General features: G+C 43.3%; 1 protein-coding gene across 1 annotated transcript in view; it reads left to right on the top strand.

Annotated features, from left to right (window-relative positions):
* Nucleotides 1–14,043, top strand: part of GAB2 (GRB2 associated binding protein 2) — a 302,950-nt gene that overhangs the window by 199,385 nt on the left and 89,522 nt on the right. Inside the window, exon 2 of the mRNA XM_040339963.1 lies at nucleotides 10,895–11,195. Within this exon, the coding sequence (XP_040195897.1) occupies nucleotides 10,895–11,195 (301 nt within the window). The remainder of the gene's footprint in view (nucleotides 1–10,894; nucleotides 11,196–14,043) is intronic.

Raw genomic sequence — 14,043 nt, 5'->3', positions numbered from 1 at the left:
AATTATAATAATAAAAAAAGTATTTTTTCATTTATATAATAATAATTTAAAGTATTTTTTCATTTATATATATATAAAAAAAAAAAATAATAATAATAATTAAAAAAAAGTATTTTTTAATTCATATAATAATAAAAAAAAATTAAAAAAAGTATTTTTTCATTTATATAATAATAAAAATAATAATTAAAAAAGTATTTTTTCATTTATATAATAATAAAACAACTATAATAATTAAAAAAAGTATTTTTTCATTTATATAATAACAATTAAAACAATTTTTTTTCATTTATATAATAATAAAAATAATAATAATAATAATTAAAAAAAAAGTATTTTTTCATTTATATAATAATAAAAATAATAATAATAATAATAATAATAATTAAAAAAAAGTATTTTTTCATTTATATAATAATTAAAAAATAATAAAAATTAAAAAAAAGTATTTTTTCATTTATATAATAAAAAAAATTATAATGATTAAAAAAAATTTTTTTTCATTTATATAATAATAATTTAAAAAAGTATTTTTTCATTTATATAATAATAATAATAATAATAATAATAATAATAATAATAATTATAATAATTAAAAAAGTATTTTTTCATTTATATAATAATAAAAAAAAAGTATTTTTTCATTTATATAATAATAAAAATAATAATAATAATTAAAAAAGTATTTTTTCATTTATATAATAATACATTTTTTTATAATAATTAAAAAAAGTATTTTTTCATTTATATAATAATTAAAAAAAGTATTTTTTCATTTATATAATAATAAAAATAATAATAATAATAATAATAATTAAAAAAAAGTATTTTTTCATTTATATAATAATAAAAAAAATAATAAAAATTAAAAAAATAATTTTTTCATTTATATAATAAAAAAAATTATAATGATTAAAAAAATTATTTTTTCATTTATATAATAATAATTAAAAAAAGTATTTTTTCATTTATATAATAATAATAATAATAATTCAAAAAGTATTTTTTTCATTTATATAATAATAAAAAAAAGTATTTTTTTCATTTATATAATAATAAAAATAATAATAATAATAATTAAAAAAAAGTATTTTTTCATTTATATAATAATAAAAATAATAATAATAATTAAAAAAAAAGTATTTTTTCATTTATATAATAATAAAAAAAAAAAAAATTAAAAAAAGTATTTTTTCATTTATATAATAAAAAAATTATAATGATTAAAAAAAGTATTTTTTCATTTATATAATAATAATTAAAAAAAGTATTTTTTCATTTATATAATAATAAAAATAATAATAATAATAATAATTAAAAAAGTATTTTTTCATTTATATAATAATAAAAATAATAATAATAATAATTAAAAAAGTATTTTTTCATTTATATAATAATAAAAAAAATTATAATAATTAAAAAAAGTATTTTTTCATTTATATAATAATAATTAAAAAAAGTATTTTTTCATTTATACAGAGGAGGTTCTCATTGGTCAGCATGGATATAGTTGCGTTGACCAATGAGCGCCTGCCATTGTGAGCATTATGATGGATGCTTACTGTATACAGTGTACAGCGCACTACACGGGCAGCAGGGGGCGTCACATCCACTAGGTGCGGTGAGGTCCGGAGGGGTGACCAAGGTCTTTGGAGTTAGTTCAACTTTTCATTTTTTGTGACCCTTCAGGACCGCGCCATAGCTAAATCGCGGCTTCAGGGCGGCTGCACAGGGGGGGGGGGGGGGTTGGGGGGGTCATGCATTGGCAGGGATCTGTGATCACAGATTGGGGTAAAGAGCCAATCACAATTTTTACCATGTGACCAGCTGTGTCCAATCACAGCTGATTATAGTAAAAACGGCATTTGCCGTTATCAGCAATCCTGTCCTCACGCTGACGGCTCGTGTGGAGAGGAGATCCTCACAGGGGACATCTACACTGATAATCGGAGCACTGTTCAGTGACCTGATTATGAATGCTGTCCCAACAGTGCCCATCATTGCCGCCTATCAGTGTCCATCAGTGCAGCCTCATCAATGCCCATCAGTGCAGCCTCATCAGTGCCATTCAGTGCAGCTTATCAGTGCAGCATATTAGTACCCATCAGAGCAGTCTCATCAGTGCCCATTATTGATGCCTATCAGTGCCGCCTCATTAGTGCAGCCTCATCAATGCCCATCAGTGCCACCTCATTAGTGCCATTCAGTGCAGCTTATCAGTGCAGCAGATCAGTACCCATCAGTGCAGCCTCATCAGTGCCCATCATTGATGCCTATCAGTACCGCCTCATCAGTGCAGCCTCATCAGTGCCCATCAGTGCCACCTTATCAGTGCCCATCATTGAAGCCTATTGGTACCCATCAGTGCAGCCTCATCAGTGAAGCATATCAGTGCCCATCGGTACAGCCTCATCAGTGCCAATCATTGAAGACCATCAGTACCCATCGGTGCAGCCTCATCTGTGCCGCCTCATCATTGCCCATCAGTGCAGCCTCATCTGTGCCACCTCATCAGTGCCGCATATCAGCGCAACCTCATCAGTGCCCATCATTGAAGCCTATCAGTGCCCATCAGTTGAGCCCCATCAGTGCAGCCTCATCAGTGCCCATCATTGATGCCTATCAGTGCCACCTCATCAGTGCAGCATATCAGTGCCCATCAGTACAGCCTCATCAGTGCCCATCATTGATGCCTATCAGTGCCACCTCATCAGTGCAGCATATCAGTGCCCATCAGTGCAGCCTCATCAGTGCCCATCATTGATGCCTATCAGTGCCACCTCATCAGTGCAGCATATCAGTGCCCATCAGTACAGCCTCATAAGTGCCACCTCATCAGTGCTCATCATTGAAGCCTATCAGTACCCATCAGTGCAGCTTCATCAGTGACCATCAGTGCAGCATTTCAGTGCCCATCAGTACAGCCTCATCAGTGCCATCTCATCAGTGCCCATCATTGAAGCCTATCAGTAACCATTAGTGCAGCCTCATCAGTGCCACTTTATCAGTTCAGCATATCAGTGCAACCTCATCAGTGTTGCCTTATCAGTACCCATTATTGAAGCCTATCAGTGCCCATCAGTGCAGCATATCGCTGTCCATTGGTGCAGCCTCATGAGCACACATCAGTGAAGGAGAAAAATTACTTATTTACAAAATGTTATAACAGAAACAAAAAAATTACTTTTTAGTTTGTTTAGCAAAAAATAAAACCCCCCCAGAGGTGATTAAATACCACCAAAGGAAAGCTCCACGTGTCTCAGAATAATGATAGAAATGTAATATGGGGACATCGCTGCATGAAAGAGTAATTGTCATTCAAAGTGCAACAGTGCTGGAAGCTGAACATTGGCCTGGGCAGGAAAGGGGTTAAAGTAGAAGTAAACCCCAACAGATTCATTAAATCACCATGGGCCAGATTCACAAAGGAGATACGACGCGTTTCTCCTGAAACGCCGTCGTATCTCTGTTTCTAACTATGCGACAGATTCATAGAATCAGTTACACATAGATATCCATAAGATCCCACAGGTGTATACACTGTCGGATCTTAGGATGCAATACCGCGGCCGCCGCTGGGGGGAGTTTGCGTCATAAACCAGCGTCGGGTATGCAAATTAGGAGTTACGGCGGATCCCCGATAGATTTTCGCTTTCGCTACGTCGCTGCTAGTCTAGTTTCCCGTCTCAAAGTTAGTCGTCGTTTTTAGTGCCCTAACTTTACACAGCAATTGTATTGCTGTCTAAAGTATGGCCGTCGTTCCCGCGCCGAAATTTAAAAATTCACATCGTTTGCGTAAACCGTCCGGGAATACGTAAGTACGCTACGCGCGTCGCCGTTCGAAAAAATGACGTCACAGCGCGCAAAGCACGGCGGGAGTTAGGAAACGGAGCATGCGCAGTAGGTCCGGCGCGGGAGCCCGCCTAATTTAAATGGCACACCCCCATTTAAATTACGCGGGCTTACGCCGGAGGCCACCGGCGTAGGTTTTCATCGCAAGTGCTCGGTGAATCAGGCACTTGCGATGAAAACTTGCGGCGGTGTAACGTATCTATGATACGTTACGCCGCCGCTCACCTACGTGAATCTGGCCCTAAGTTACTAAAACATAAGCGGGGAAAAAAATCCCCTCGTTAAATTGTTCTCCTGGAGCCACTTAATGCCCACCTCGGTCTTGTGATGGCGGCATTGGCATTTCTCAGGGAAGGAGGGGGTGCTGATGGGGACAGCAGAGGGCAAAGCTTGTGTAGTGTGTGTTGGGAAAGGTGACAACGCATGAGCACTATTAGGAGGAAGGGACAGAGCGTTGTCACCCTATAACAGATGGCGGTCCTTCATAGCGGGATCACCGACTATCGTTTTAGTGAAAGCCGCAAATTTTAGAGATTGATAAATCTCTGCATTAAACGGGGACGTTCACATTATCATTCTCTTCCCGCTCCCCCCCCCCCCCCCCCCCCTGGTGTTCAGGTCTGCAGGTTGTTTTCTGACGGTGACACGGGTCTGCCGGTGACATTATCTGTCAGTGACACATTACTCACATTCTTTGTGTTTTCTGTACACTGAAATAATATTACTAGAGAGGAAGACAGATGGCCAGTGAACCTTGTATGGCAATGTATTGGGGGGGGGGGGGGCGCCGCGGAAGAGCCAGAGATACAAAACACTGGATAGGAACAAAAAATACATAAAAAATGTCACACTCACAAAATGTGATGTCAGATATATGCAATGCTTTTGTTTTTATCGCCATGGGGGGGGGGTCCGCTCATTGGGTTTTAGCGTTTTTTTTTGTTTTGTTTTGTTTTTATAGAATTATGTAATTTATTAAGACTTTAAAAAAAATATATATATATATATATATATATATATATATAATTTTTAATATATTTTTTTTATTTGTTTTTATTTTATTCTGTGACAAGTGCTCAGGCACAATAGGCCATATTCACACTTTATGCTTTCATGACCATGGGGAATCTACTCATTGGGTTTTATCTATTTTTTTTTATATTATTTTAATTAAATTTGTTAATTTTTGGATTCTTTTTTTTTTTTTTTACATTTAAAAAGGAATTATTTATTTATTCAATTTTATTTTATATTGCCACAAAGTGTTTAGGCAAATAGGAAACATTCACACTTGAATGTAGCATATTTAGTACATTTTAAACCCCTTTTTTGTGCCGCTTTACACATTTCAGAAAATGTCATTTCAGCTGTATGCAACTACTCATTGGGTTTTATCTTTTTCTTTTATTACATTATTTTTATTTTCTATTTATTTTTATTTTATCTACTTAACATTTTAAATTAATGTTTTAAATTAGTTTTTATTTTATTGTAGATTGCAACAAAGTGCTTAGACAAAATAAGCCATATTCAGCCGTATTTGAACCCCTTTTTTGTGCCGCTTTGCACATTTCAGAAAATGTGATTTCAGATGTATGCAACTACTCATTTTATCTTTTTTTTTATATATATATAATATTTTAATTAAATTTGTTCATTTTTGGATTCTTTTATTTTTTTTTACATTTAAAATTGATTATTTATTTATTCAATTTTATTTTATATTGCGACAAAGGGGCAGATCCACATAGATCTGCACTCGCGCAGCGTATCGGAGATACGCTACGCCGCCGTACCTTACCTGGCTTTAGTTCGAATCCTGGAAGAATTTGCGCCGTAAGTTACGGCGGCGTAGTCTATTTCTGGTGGCGGAATTCAAATCGGCGATTAGGGGGCGTGTTTCATTTAAATGAAGCGCGTCCCCGCGCCGAATGAACTGCGCATGCACCGTCCCAAAATTTCCCGCCGTGCATTGCGCTAAATGACGTCGCTAGGACGTCATTTTTTTTTAACATAGACGTGAATTACGATTCACAGACGACTTACGCAAAAAAAAAAAAAAACATTTAATTAAACGCGGGAACAACGGCCATACTTAACATGGCAAGTCTATCTATATGCTGCAAAATAGCAGCTTTACTATACGCCGGAAAAAGCCGGCTAGAGACGATGTAAGAGAATGCGACGGCCGCGCGTACGTTCGTGGATCGTCGGAAAAAGCTAATTTGCATACCCGACGCGGAAAACGACGCAAACTCCACCCAGCGGACGCCAAAGTACGCCTGTCGGATCGAACCCAGATGTCGTCGTATCTTGGTTTGAGGATTCAAACTAAAGATACGACGCGGGTAATTTGAAAGTAAGCCGGCGTATCAGTAGATAGGCCGGCGTACTCGCTATGTGAATCTGGCCCAAAGTGCTTAGACAAAATAAGACGCATTCACACTTAAGTGTAGCATATTCAGCCAAGTTTTTATTTTATTTTCTGCTGGTTTGCATGTTTGATGTGCCTTACAGGAGATTCTTTGTCGCGTTTTTGCCCCAGGAGGGAAGCACCAGAAAAATGTGTGTATCGTGTTTTTGTTTGGGAGCCACGTCGCACGACTGCGCAATTGTCAGTTAAAGCGACGCAGTGCCGAATCGCAAAAAGGGGCAAGGTCCTTAACCTGCATAATGGTCAGGGTCTTAAGTGGTTAAAGAGGAGGAGGTTCCTACCTCCTGCTCATATTACTCTAACAATACACAGAAACATAAATTAACAGGAGCTAATTAACTAATCCCTTAAAGCAGCCGATGTGACTCCCTAACTACAATACACATTATCATACATATCAACACAGAACTCCTTCATACAATTGCAGGGTTAAATAGCACAAGCAACAATGGGTGAAAGACTCTAATGCCGCAGACACACGGTCGGAATTTCCGATGGAAAAAGTCAGATGGGAGCTTTCCATCGGATATTCCGACCGTGTGTATACCCCATCTGAATTTTTTCCGTCGGGATTTCCGACGGACTTTAGATAGAGAGCAGTGTCTGTCTCTCTGTTCCCCTTTACATTTAACCCCTTCCAGCTCAACCCCCGAAATCCCTTTAAGTTGATCTTTACGTCTGGAGGAAAAGGTCGGACTGCCTGATCATGTCACCACTATGATTGGCTGTCACAGTGGTCACATGCTCCGTCCCTCCGCCTCCCGATCATTACTTATCAGTGCTGTCTATAGATACTCTGTGAGTAAGCATGAAACGTATTAGTCTCATCCCTCTTCAGTCCCTCTTTGGTCTCATCAGTACTTCTTATGACTTCACAAATGTCCAAAAGTACGTCAAACCTTCATTTGCTTTTAAAATTCGATGGAATGTACTGTATGTTATTTCCCAAACGAAAACTACATTCACTGTTAGAAAGTTGTTCGTTTGAGAAGAATTTTCCATCCCACATAACACTTTAGTTGGTCTCTACATTCCTAAAGTTATCCTGTAGGGAGTGCCGTAAACCTAGGATTGCCACCTGTCTGGGATTCACCCGGGCAGTCCGGGTTTTAAATCCTGTGTCCGGGTTTCAGCCCATCTGAAACCCGGACACAACAGTGGCAGCCCTGCAGCACCAGTCCTCTTATCCCCAACTCCCCTCCTGTTAGCTTCCAGTGCTTTTAATTATTTTGGTGGGAGGGGGGCGCTTTTACTGGGGTACAGACTGGCCTGGGAGAGATTATACTGGGGGACAGACTGACCTGGGGGTGATTATACTGGGGGACAGACTGACCCGGGGTGATTATACTGGGGGGATAGAATGGCCTGGGGGGATTATACTGGGGGACAGACTGACCTGGGGGTGATTATACTGGGGGGACAGACTGACCTGGGGGAGATTATACTGGGGGACAGACTGACCCGGGGTGATTATACTGGGGGTATAGACTGGCCTGGGGGGATTATACTAGGGGACAGACTCAGGGCCGTATTTTTTCTCCCTGCCACCCCAAGGCCAGGTTCCGCAATGCACCCCCTCCCTACCAACCGAAACCCCTCCCCCCAAATCAACTGAGAATGGTAACCGGATGGCAGGGGCGGTACGGTTAGTTCAAATATTTATTGTTTCTTTTTCTTTTCTTTTTTTATTACTTTTTTTTTTTTTTTTTTATTTGTAGCTTGTCGTTTACTTTTTTTGTATACTTTTCTTTTTTATATATTATTTTTCTTATTATTTACTTTTTAATTACTTTTTTTATTTTATTAATTGAATTATTATTTCTTATTTTTTTTAACCTAACTTTATTGCTATCACACAGGAGAAAACAATTCCCTGTGTGATAGCAATTGGAGGTGACAGGTTCTCTTTATTGACCCTGTCACCTCCAAAACAGGAGTCCTAGCACTGTGCTAGAGCTCCTGTCACAGCTGAGAAGGGAAGAGCACAGCTCTCCCCTCTCACTGTGTACATCGGAGGGAGGGACAGGAGACAGACTCGGCGGCTAGGGGGAGAACGGAGTCCCGAAGACAGAGCCAGTAGAGAGAGGTATGTGGGGGGGGGGGGGGGAAGGGGAGGATGGACGGCAGCACACATTTTACAAGTGATTTCGGCGACATCGCCACAATCACTTTTTAACGAGCGAGCGGATTCCCCCACACTACATTTAGTCCTGCTAGAAAGCGACTTACCGCCCTTAACTGTATGTTCCGGCCGTCGGGGGACTCCATGCCGCTGCCGCCCCTCTGTGCCCTGCCGCCCCGAGGCCTGGCCTCGGTGGCCTTGTGGGAAATCCGGGCCTGGACAGACTGATCTGAGGGGATTATACTGGGGGACAGACTGACCAAGGGGGCATTATACTGCAGGACAGACTGACCTGGGGGGAGGGAATGTACTGGGGGACAGACTGACCTTGTTTGATTTGTCCCAATAATAACACAATTTGGCCACACCCACTGTTCATCACAGATGCTACATGTGCTGCAATACTTCTCTGACTGACCTGAGGGGATTATACCGGGGGACAGACTGACCCGGGTGATTATACTGGGGGGATAGACTGGCCTGGGGTTGATTATACTGGGGGACAAACTGACCTGGGGGGGATTATACTGGGGGACAGACTGACCTGGGGGGATTTTACTGGGGGACAGACTGACCCGGGGTGATTATACTGGGGGATAGACTGGCCTGGGGGGATTATACTAGGGGACAGACTGATCTGAGGGGATTATACTAGGGGACAGACTGATCTGAGGGGATTTTACTGGGGGACAGACAGACCTGAGGGGATTATACTGGGGGACAGACAGACCTGAGGGGATTATACTGGGGGACAGACTGACCTGAGGGGATTATACTGGGAGACAGACTGACCTGGGGGGATTATACTGGGGGACAGACTGACCTGAGGGGATTATACTGGGAGACAGACTGACCTGAGGGGATTATACCGGGGGACAGACTGACCTGAGGGGATTATACCGGGGGACAGACTGACCTGAGGGGATTATACTGGGGGACAGACTGACCTGAGGGGATTATACTGGGGGACAGACTGACCTAGGGGGATTTTACTGGGGGACAGACTGACCTGAGGGGATTATACCGGGGGACAGATAGACCTGAGGGGATTATACTGGGGGACAGACAGACCTGAGGGGATTATACTGGGGGACAGACTGACCTGAGGGGATTATACCGGGGGACAGACTGACCTGAGGGGATTATACTGGGGGACAGACTGACCTGGGGGGGATTATACTGTGGGACAGACTGACCTGAGGGGATTATACTGGGAGACAGTCTGACCTGGGGGCGATTATACTGGGGGACAGACAGACCTGAGGGGATTATACTGGGGGACAGACAGACCTGAGGGGATTATACTGGGGGAAAGACAGACCTGAGGGGATTATACTGGGGGACAGACTGGCCTGGGGGGATTATACTGGGGGACAGACTGACCTGGGGGGATTTTACTGGGGGACAGACTGATCCGGGGTGATTATACTGGGGGGATAGACTGGCCTGGGGGGAATATACTAGGGGACAGACTGACCTGAGGGGATTATACTGGGGGACTAACTGACCTGAGGGGATTATACTGAGAGACAGACTGACCTGGGGGGGATTATACTGGGGACAGACCTGAGGGGATTATACTGGGGGACAGATTGACCTGAGGGGATTATACTGGGGGACAGACTGACCTGAGGGGATTATACTGGGAAACAGACTGACCTGGGGGGGATTATACTGGGGGACAGACAGACCTGGGGGGGATTATACTGGGGGACAGACTGACCTGGGGGAGATTATACTGGGGGACAGACTGACCCGGGGTGATTATACTGGGGGGATAGACTGAACTGGGGGAGATTATACTGGGGGACAGACTGACCTGGGGGTGATTATACTGGGGGACAGACTGACCTGGGGGAAATTATACTGGGGGACAGACTGATCTGAGGGGATTATACTGGGGGACAGACTGACCTGAGGGGATTATACTGGGAGACAGACTGACCTGAGGGGATTATACTGGGAGACAGACTGACCTGAGGGGATTATACTGGGGGACAGACTGACCCGGGGTGATTATACTGGGGGGATAGACTGGCCTGGGGGGGATTATACTGGGGGACAGACTGACCTGAGGGGATTATACTGGGGGACAGACAGACCTGAGGGGATTATACTGGGGGACAGACTGACCTGGGGCGATGTACTGTGGGACAGACTAACCAAGGGGGCATTATACTGCAGGACAGACTGACCTGGGGGGAGGGAATGTACTGGGGGACAGACTGACCTTGTTTGATTTGTTTGTCCCATTAATAACACAATTTGGCCACACCCACTGTTCATCACAGATGCTACATGTGCTGCAATACTTCTCTGATTGGGGCACCCAAAGGTGTCCCAGGTCTTTTACAACATTTTAGTGTAAACTGCAAAAAAAAAAAAATAGCTGTGCGCCACTAAAGTGTTCGGGTTTGGCTTGATGAAAAGGTGGCAGCCCTACGTAAACCCTACCCCGTGACTGACTTGTGGTTCTCTTTTACCAGGCATGGAAGAAACGGTGGTTTATCCTCAGGAGCGGGCGCATGAGCGGAGATCCCGACGTCCTGGAATACTACAAGAATGACCACTCCAAGAAGCCCATCCGGGTGATTAACCTGAGCTGCTGCGAGCAGGTGGACTCCGGACTGACCTTCAACAAGAAAGAGCTGCAGGACAGCTACGTCTTCGACTTAAAGACCAGCGACCGCACCTTCTACCTGGTGGCTGAGACCGAAGAAGAGATGAACAAGTGGGTCCGGAGCATATGTCAGATCTGTGGCTTTAACCAGTCCGACGAGAGCACCGGTAAGTGGCCAACAGTGTTAAAATGAACCAAAGTAATGGGTCCACTTAAAGAGAAATGTTGTATGGACAGCTGAGCATCACACCAATCGGCTTCTTGAGCATCCTGGCCCAGATTCACGTAGAATCGCGGCGGCGTAACGTATCGTAGATACGTTACACCGCCGCAAGTTTTCATCGCAAGTGCCTGATTCTCAAAGCACTTGCGATGAAAACTTACGCTGGCGGCCTCCGGCGTAAGCCCGCGTAATTCAAAGGGGCGTGTGCCATTTAAATTAGGCGCGCTCCCGCGCCGGAACTACTGCGCATGCTCCGCGCCGTGACGTCATTTTTTTGAACGGTGACGCGCGTAGCGTAATTCCGTATTCCCGGCTTATGCAAACGACGTTGATTTTTAAATTTCGACGCGGGAACGACGGCCATACTTTAGACAGCAATACGTTTGCTGACTAAAGTTAGGGCACCTAAAACGACGACTAACTTTGCGACGGGAAACTGGACTAGCGGTGACGTAGCGAACGCGAAAATCCGTCGTGGATCCGCCGTAACTCCTAATTTGCATACCCGACGCTGGTTTACGACGCAAACTCCCACCCAGCGGCGGCCGCGGTATTGCATCCTAAGATCCGACAGTGTAAAACAATTACACCTGTCGGATCTTTTGCCTATCTATGCGTAACTGATTCTATGAATCAGCCGCATAGTTAGAAACAGAGATACGACGGCGTATCAGGAGAAACGCCGTCGTATCTCTTTTGTGAATCTGGCCCATGATCACTCACAACAGTTACCAGAGGATCAAACTAAAAGTAGGCAGGAAGCCAAAGCAACCAGGTAACAAGTATATGGAGGTCCAAGGACCCTTCTGGGCGCGTTGCGTAGACACACGCCCTGCAGTGGAGGGGAGCCCCTTATATCTCCAAAAGAAATCACAGGAACATCGGGGAAGTCTGATGTGAAGCGTCCAACTGGGGTCGGGGCATACCAAATTTTTGCGGGAGTTAAAGGGAGAGAAAGGAAGTCAGAGGTAGAAGAAAAAAGGGGAGAAAGAGGAGGGAGAAAGAGAGGGGAAAAAAAGGGTAGGTGGTGGTGGTGTAATGGTGTGGGGGATATTTTCCTGGCACACTTTTGATGGACGTCACACGTCCCGTGGTTCCGGCATTGGACCAGTGGGACGTCCATCATAGGCGGGACCTGCTATCGCACTCGGCAGGACTCGGCCACGCTCGGCGCGGCGGCACTTGGTCAAACTCCGCAGGACTCGGCCACAATCGGCGCGGTGGCACTCGGTCACACTCGGCAAGTCTCGGCCACACTCGGCACGGTGGCACTCGGCCGCGCTCGGGATCAGAACGGTCCCGGTGTTCGCTGCTCGGGGCTAACAATGGAGAGCTAAATGCTTTACGGGGACCCATTCGGGGCTCCAGCCCCCTAAGCCCGGGCCTAACGATGCCCCTGGTGTGAGTACATACAGTGAGTACATAGTGTGAGTGCATACAGTGAGTACGTAGTGTGAGGACATACAGTGAGTACATAGTGTGAGTACATACAGTGAGTACGTAGTGTGAGTTCATACAGTGAGTACGTAGTGTAAGTACATACAGTGAGTACGTAGTGTGAGTTCATACAGTGAGTACGTAGGATATACTGTACTCACTGCACTTGTGCAACTTTGCTTTGTGAATACTGCACTTGCCTGTCAAAGTTGCGGAGGCGTAACGTAAATAGGATACGTTACGCCCGCACAAAGATGCGCTCTCCTACGTGAATCTGGCCCAGTGAGTACATACAGTGAGTACGTAGTGTGAGTTCATACAGTGAGTAGGTAGTGTGAGTTCATACAGTGAGTACGTAGTGTGAGTACATACAGTGAGTACGTAGTGTGAGTACATACAGTGAGTACGTAGTGTGAGTACATACAGTGAGTACGTAGTGTGAGTACATACAGTGAGTACGTAGTGTGAGTACATACAGTGAGTACGTAGTGTGAGTTCATACAGTGAGTACGTAGGATATACTGTACTCACTGCACTTGTTTGACACATCAGAGAGATGTAGCAGAACAAGTAAATAGTTCCTCTGTCCATCAGATTATGCACCGTCCATGTAGCAGTTATTTAATGACAGGCTTTCTCTGATAAGTGCGGTTCTATGTGCATTATGGCAGACTCCACTGGCCTGATTTTCTTGCCGTCTGGAGATGAGCAAGCTTTTCACAGCTTGTTAGAATTAGTATACAGGTCAGTGATTCCCATTAGCTGGGAGGACAGATCTGACATTCCGTATGTTTCTGCACGTAGCTCATGTGTGAGGCCCGCGATTGTCTCCACCAGATCTTCGGAAGGGTGAAGTAGAAGTTGGCAGACTGTCCCAGCCCCGACGAGGGGATGTTCTTTTGGTTTTATCCACTTTTCTTTTGAGCGTGGGGAATGTTTCTATACATTACATCATCAGGGGTCAGCAACCTTTCCCACATGAAAGTCTCATGTTCAGAAGGATTAGGCAACCGTTGTGCTGCTGAACAATAGCGCATTGTAGTCTTCGTTTGTTTTCAGTTCCTGCGCTCATATTTATACTGCTAATTGCAGTTCAACGTACTAGTGGTTGTAAACCCTTTACATGTACCAAGGGACTTTCCTCAGGTGATGTACAAAGAGGAAACAAATCCTCCTAGATAAGTTGTACCTGTTTATCTAATTCCTTTCTGAAGTTATGCCGCGTACACACGATCATTTTTCGGCATTAAAAAAAACAATGTTTTTCGGCATGGAGAAAAAAGAAGCTTCATCACCCCTCAGATCTCCCCAATTCCTGCACCTTCACCCCTCAGATCACCCCAATTCCTGCACCT

Source organism: Rana temporaria, chromosome 2 (assembly GCF_905171775.1).
Source record: "Rana temporaria chromosome 2, aRanTem1.1, whole genome shotgun sequence".
Taxonomy (NCBI): Eukaryota; Metazoa; Chordata; class Amphibia; order Anura; family Ranidae; genus Rana; species Rana temporaria.
This window is presented reverse-complemented; position numbering and strand designations above follow the sequence as displayed.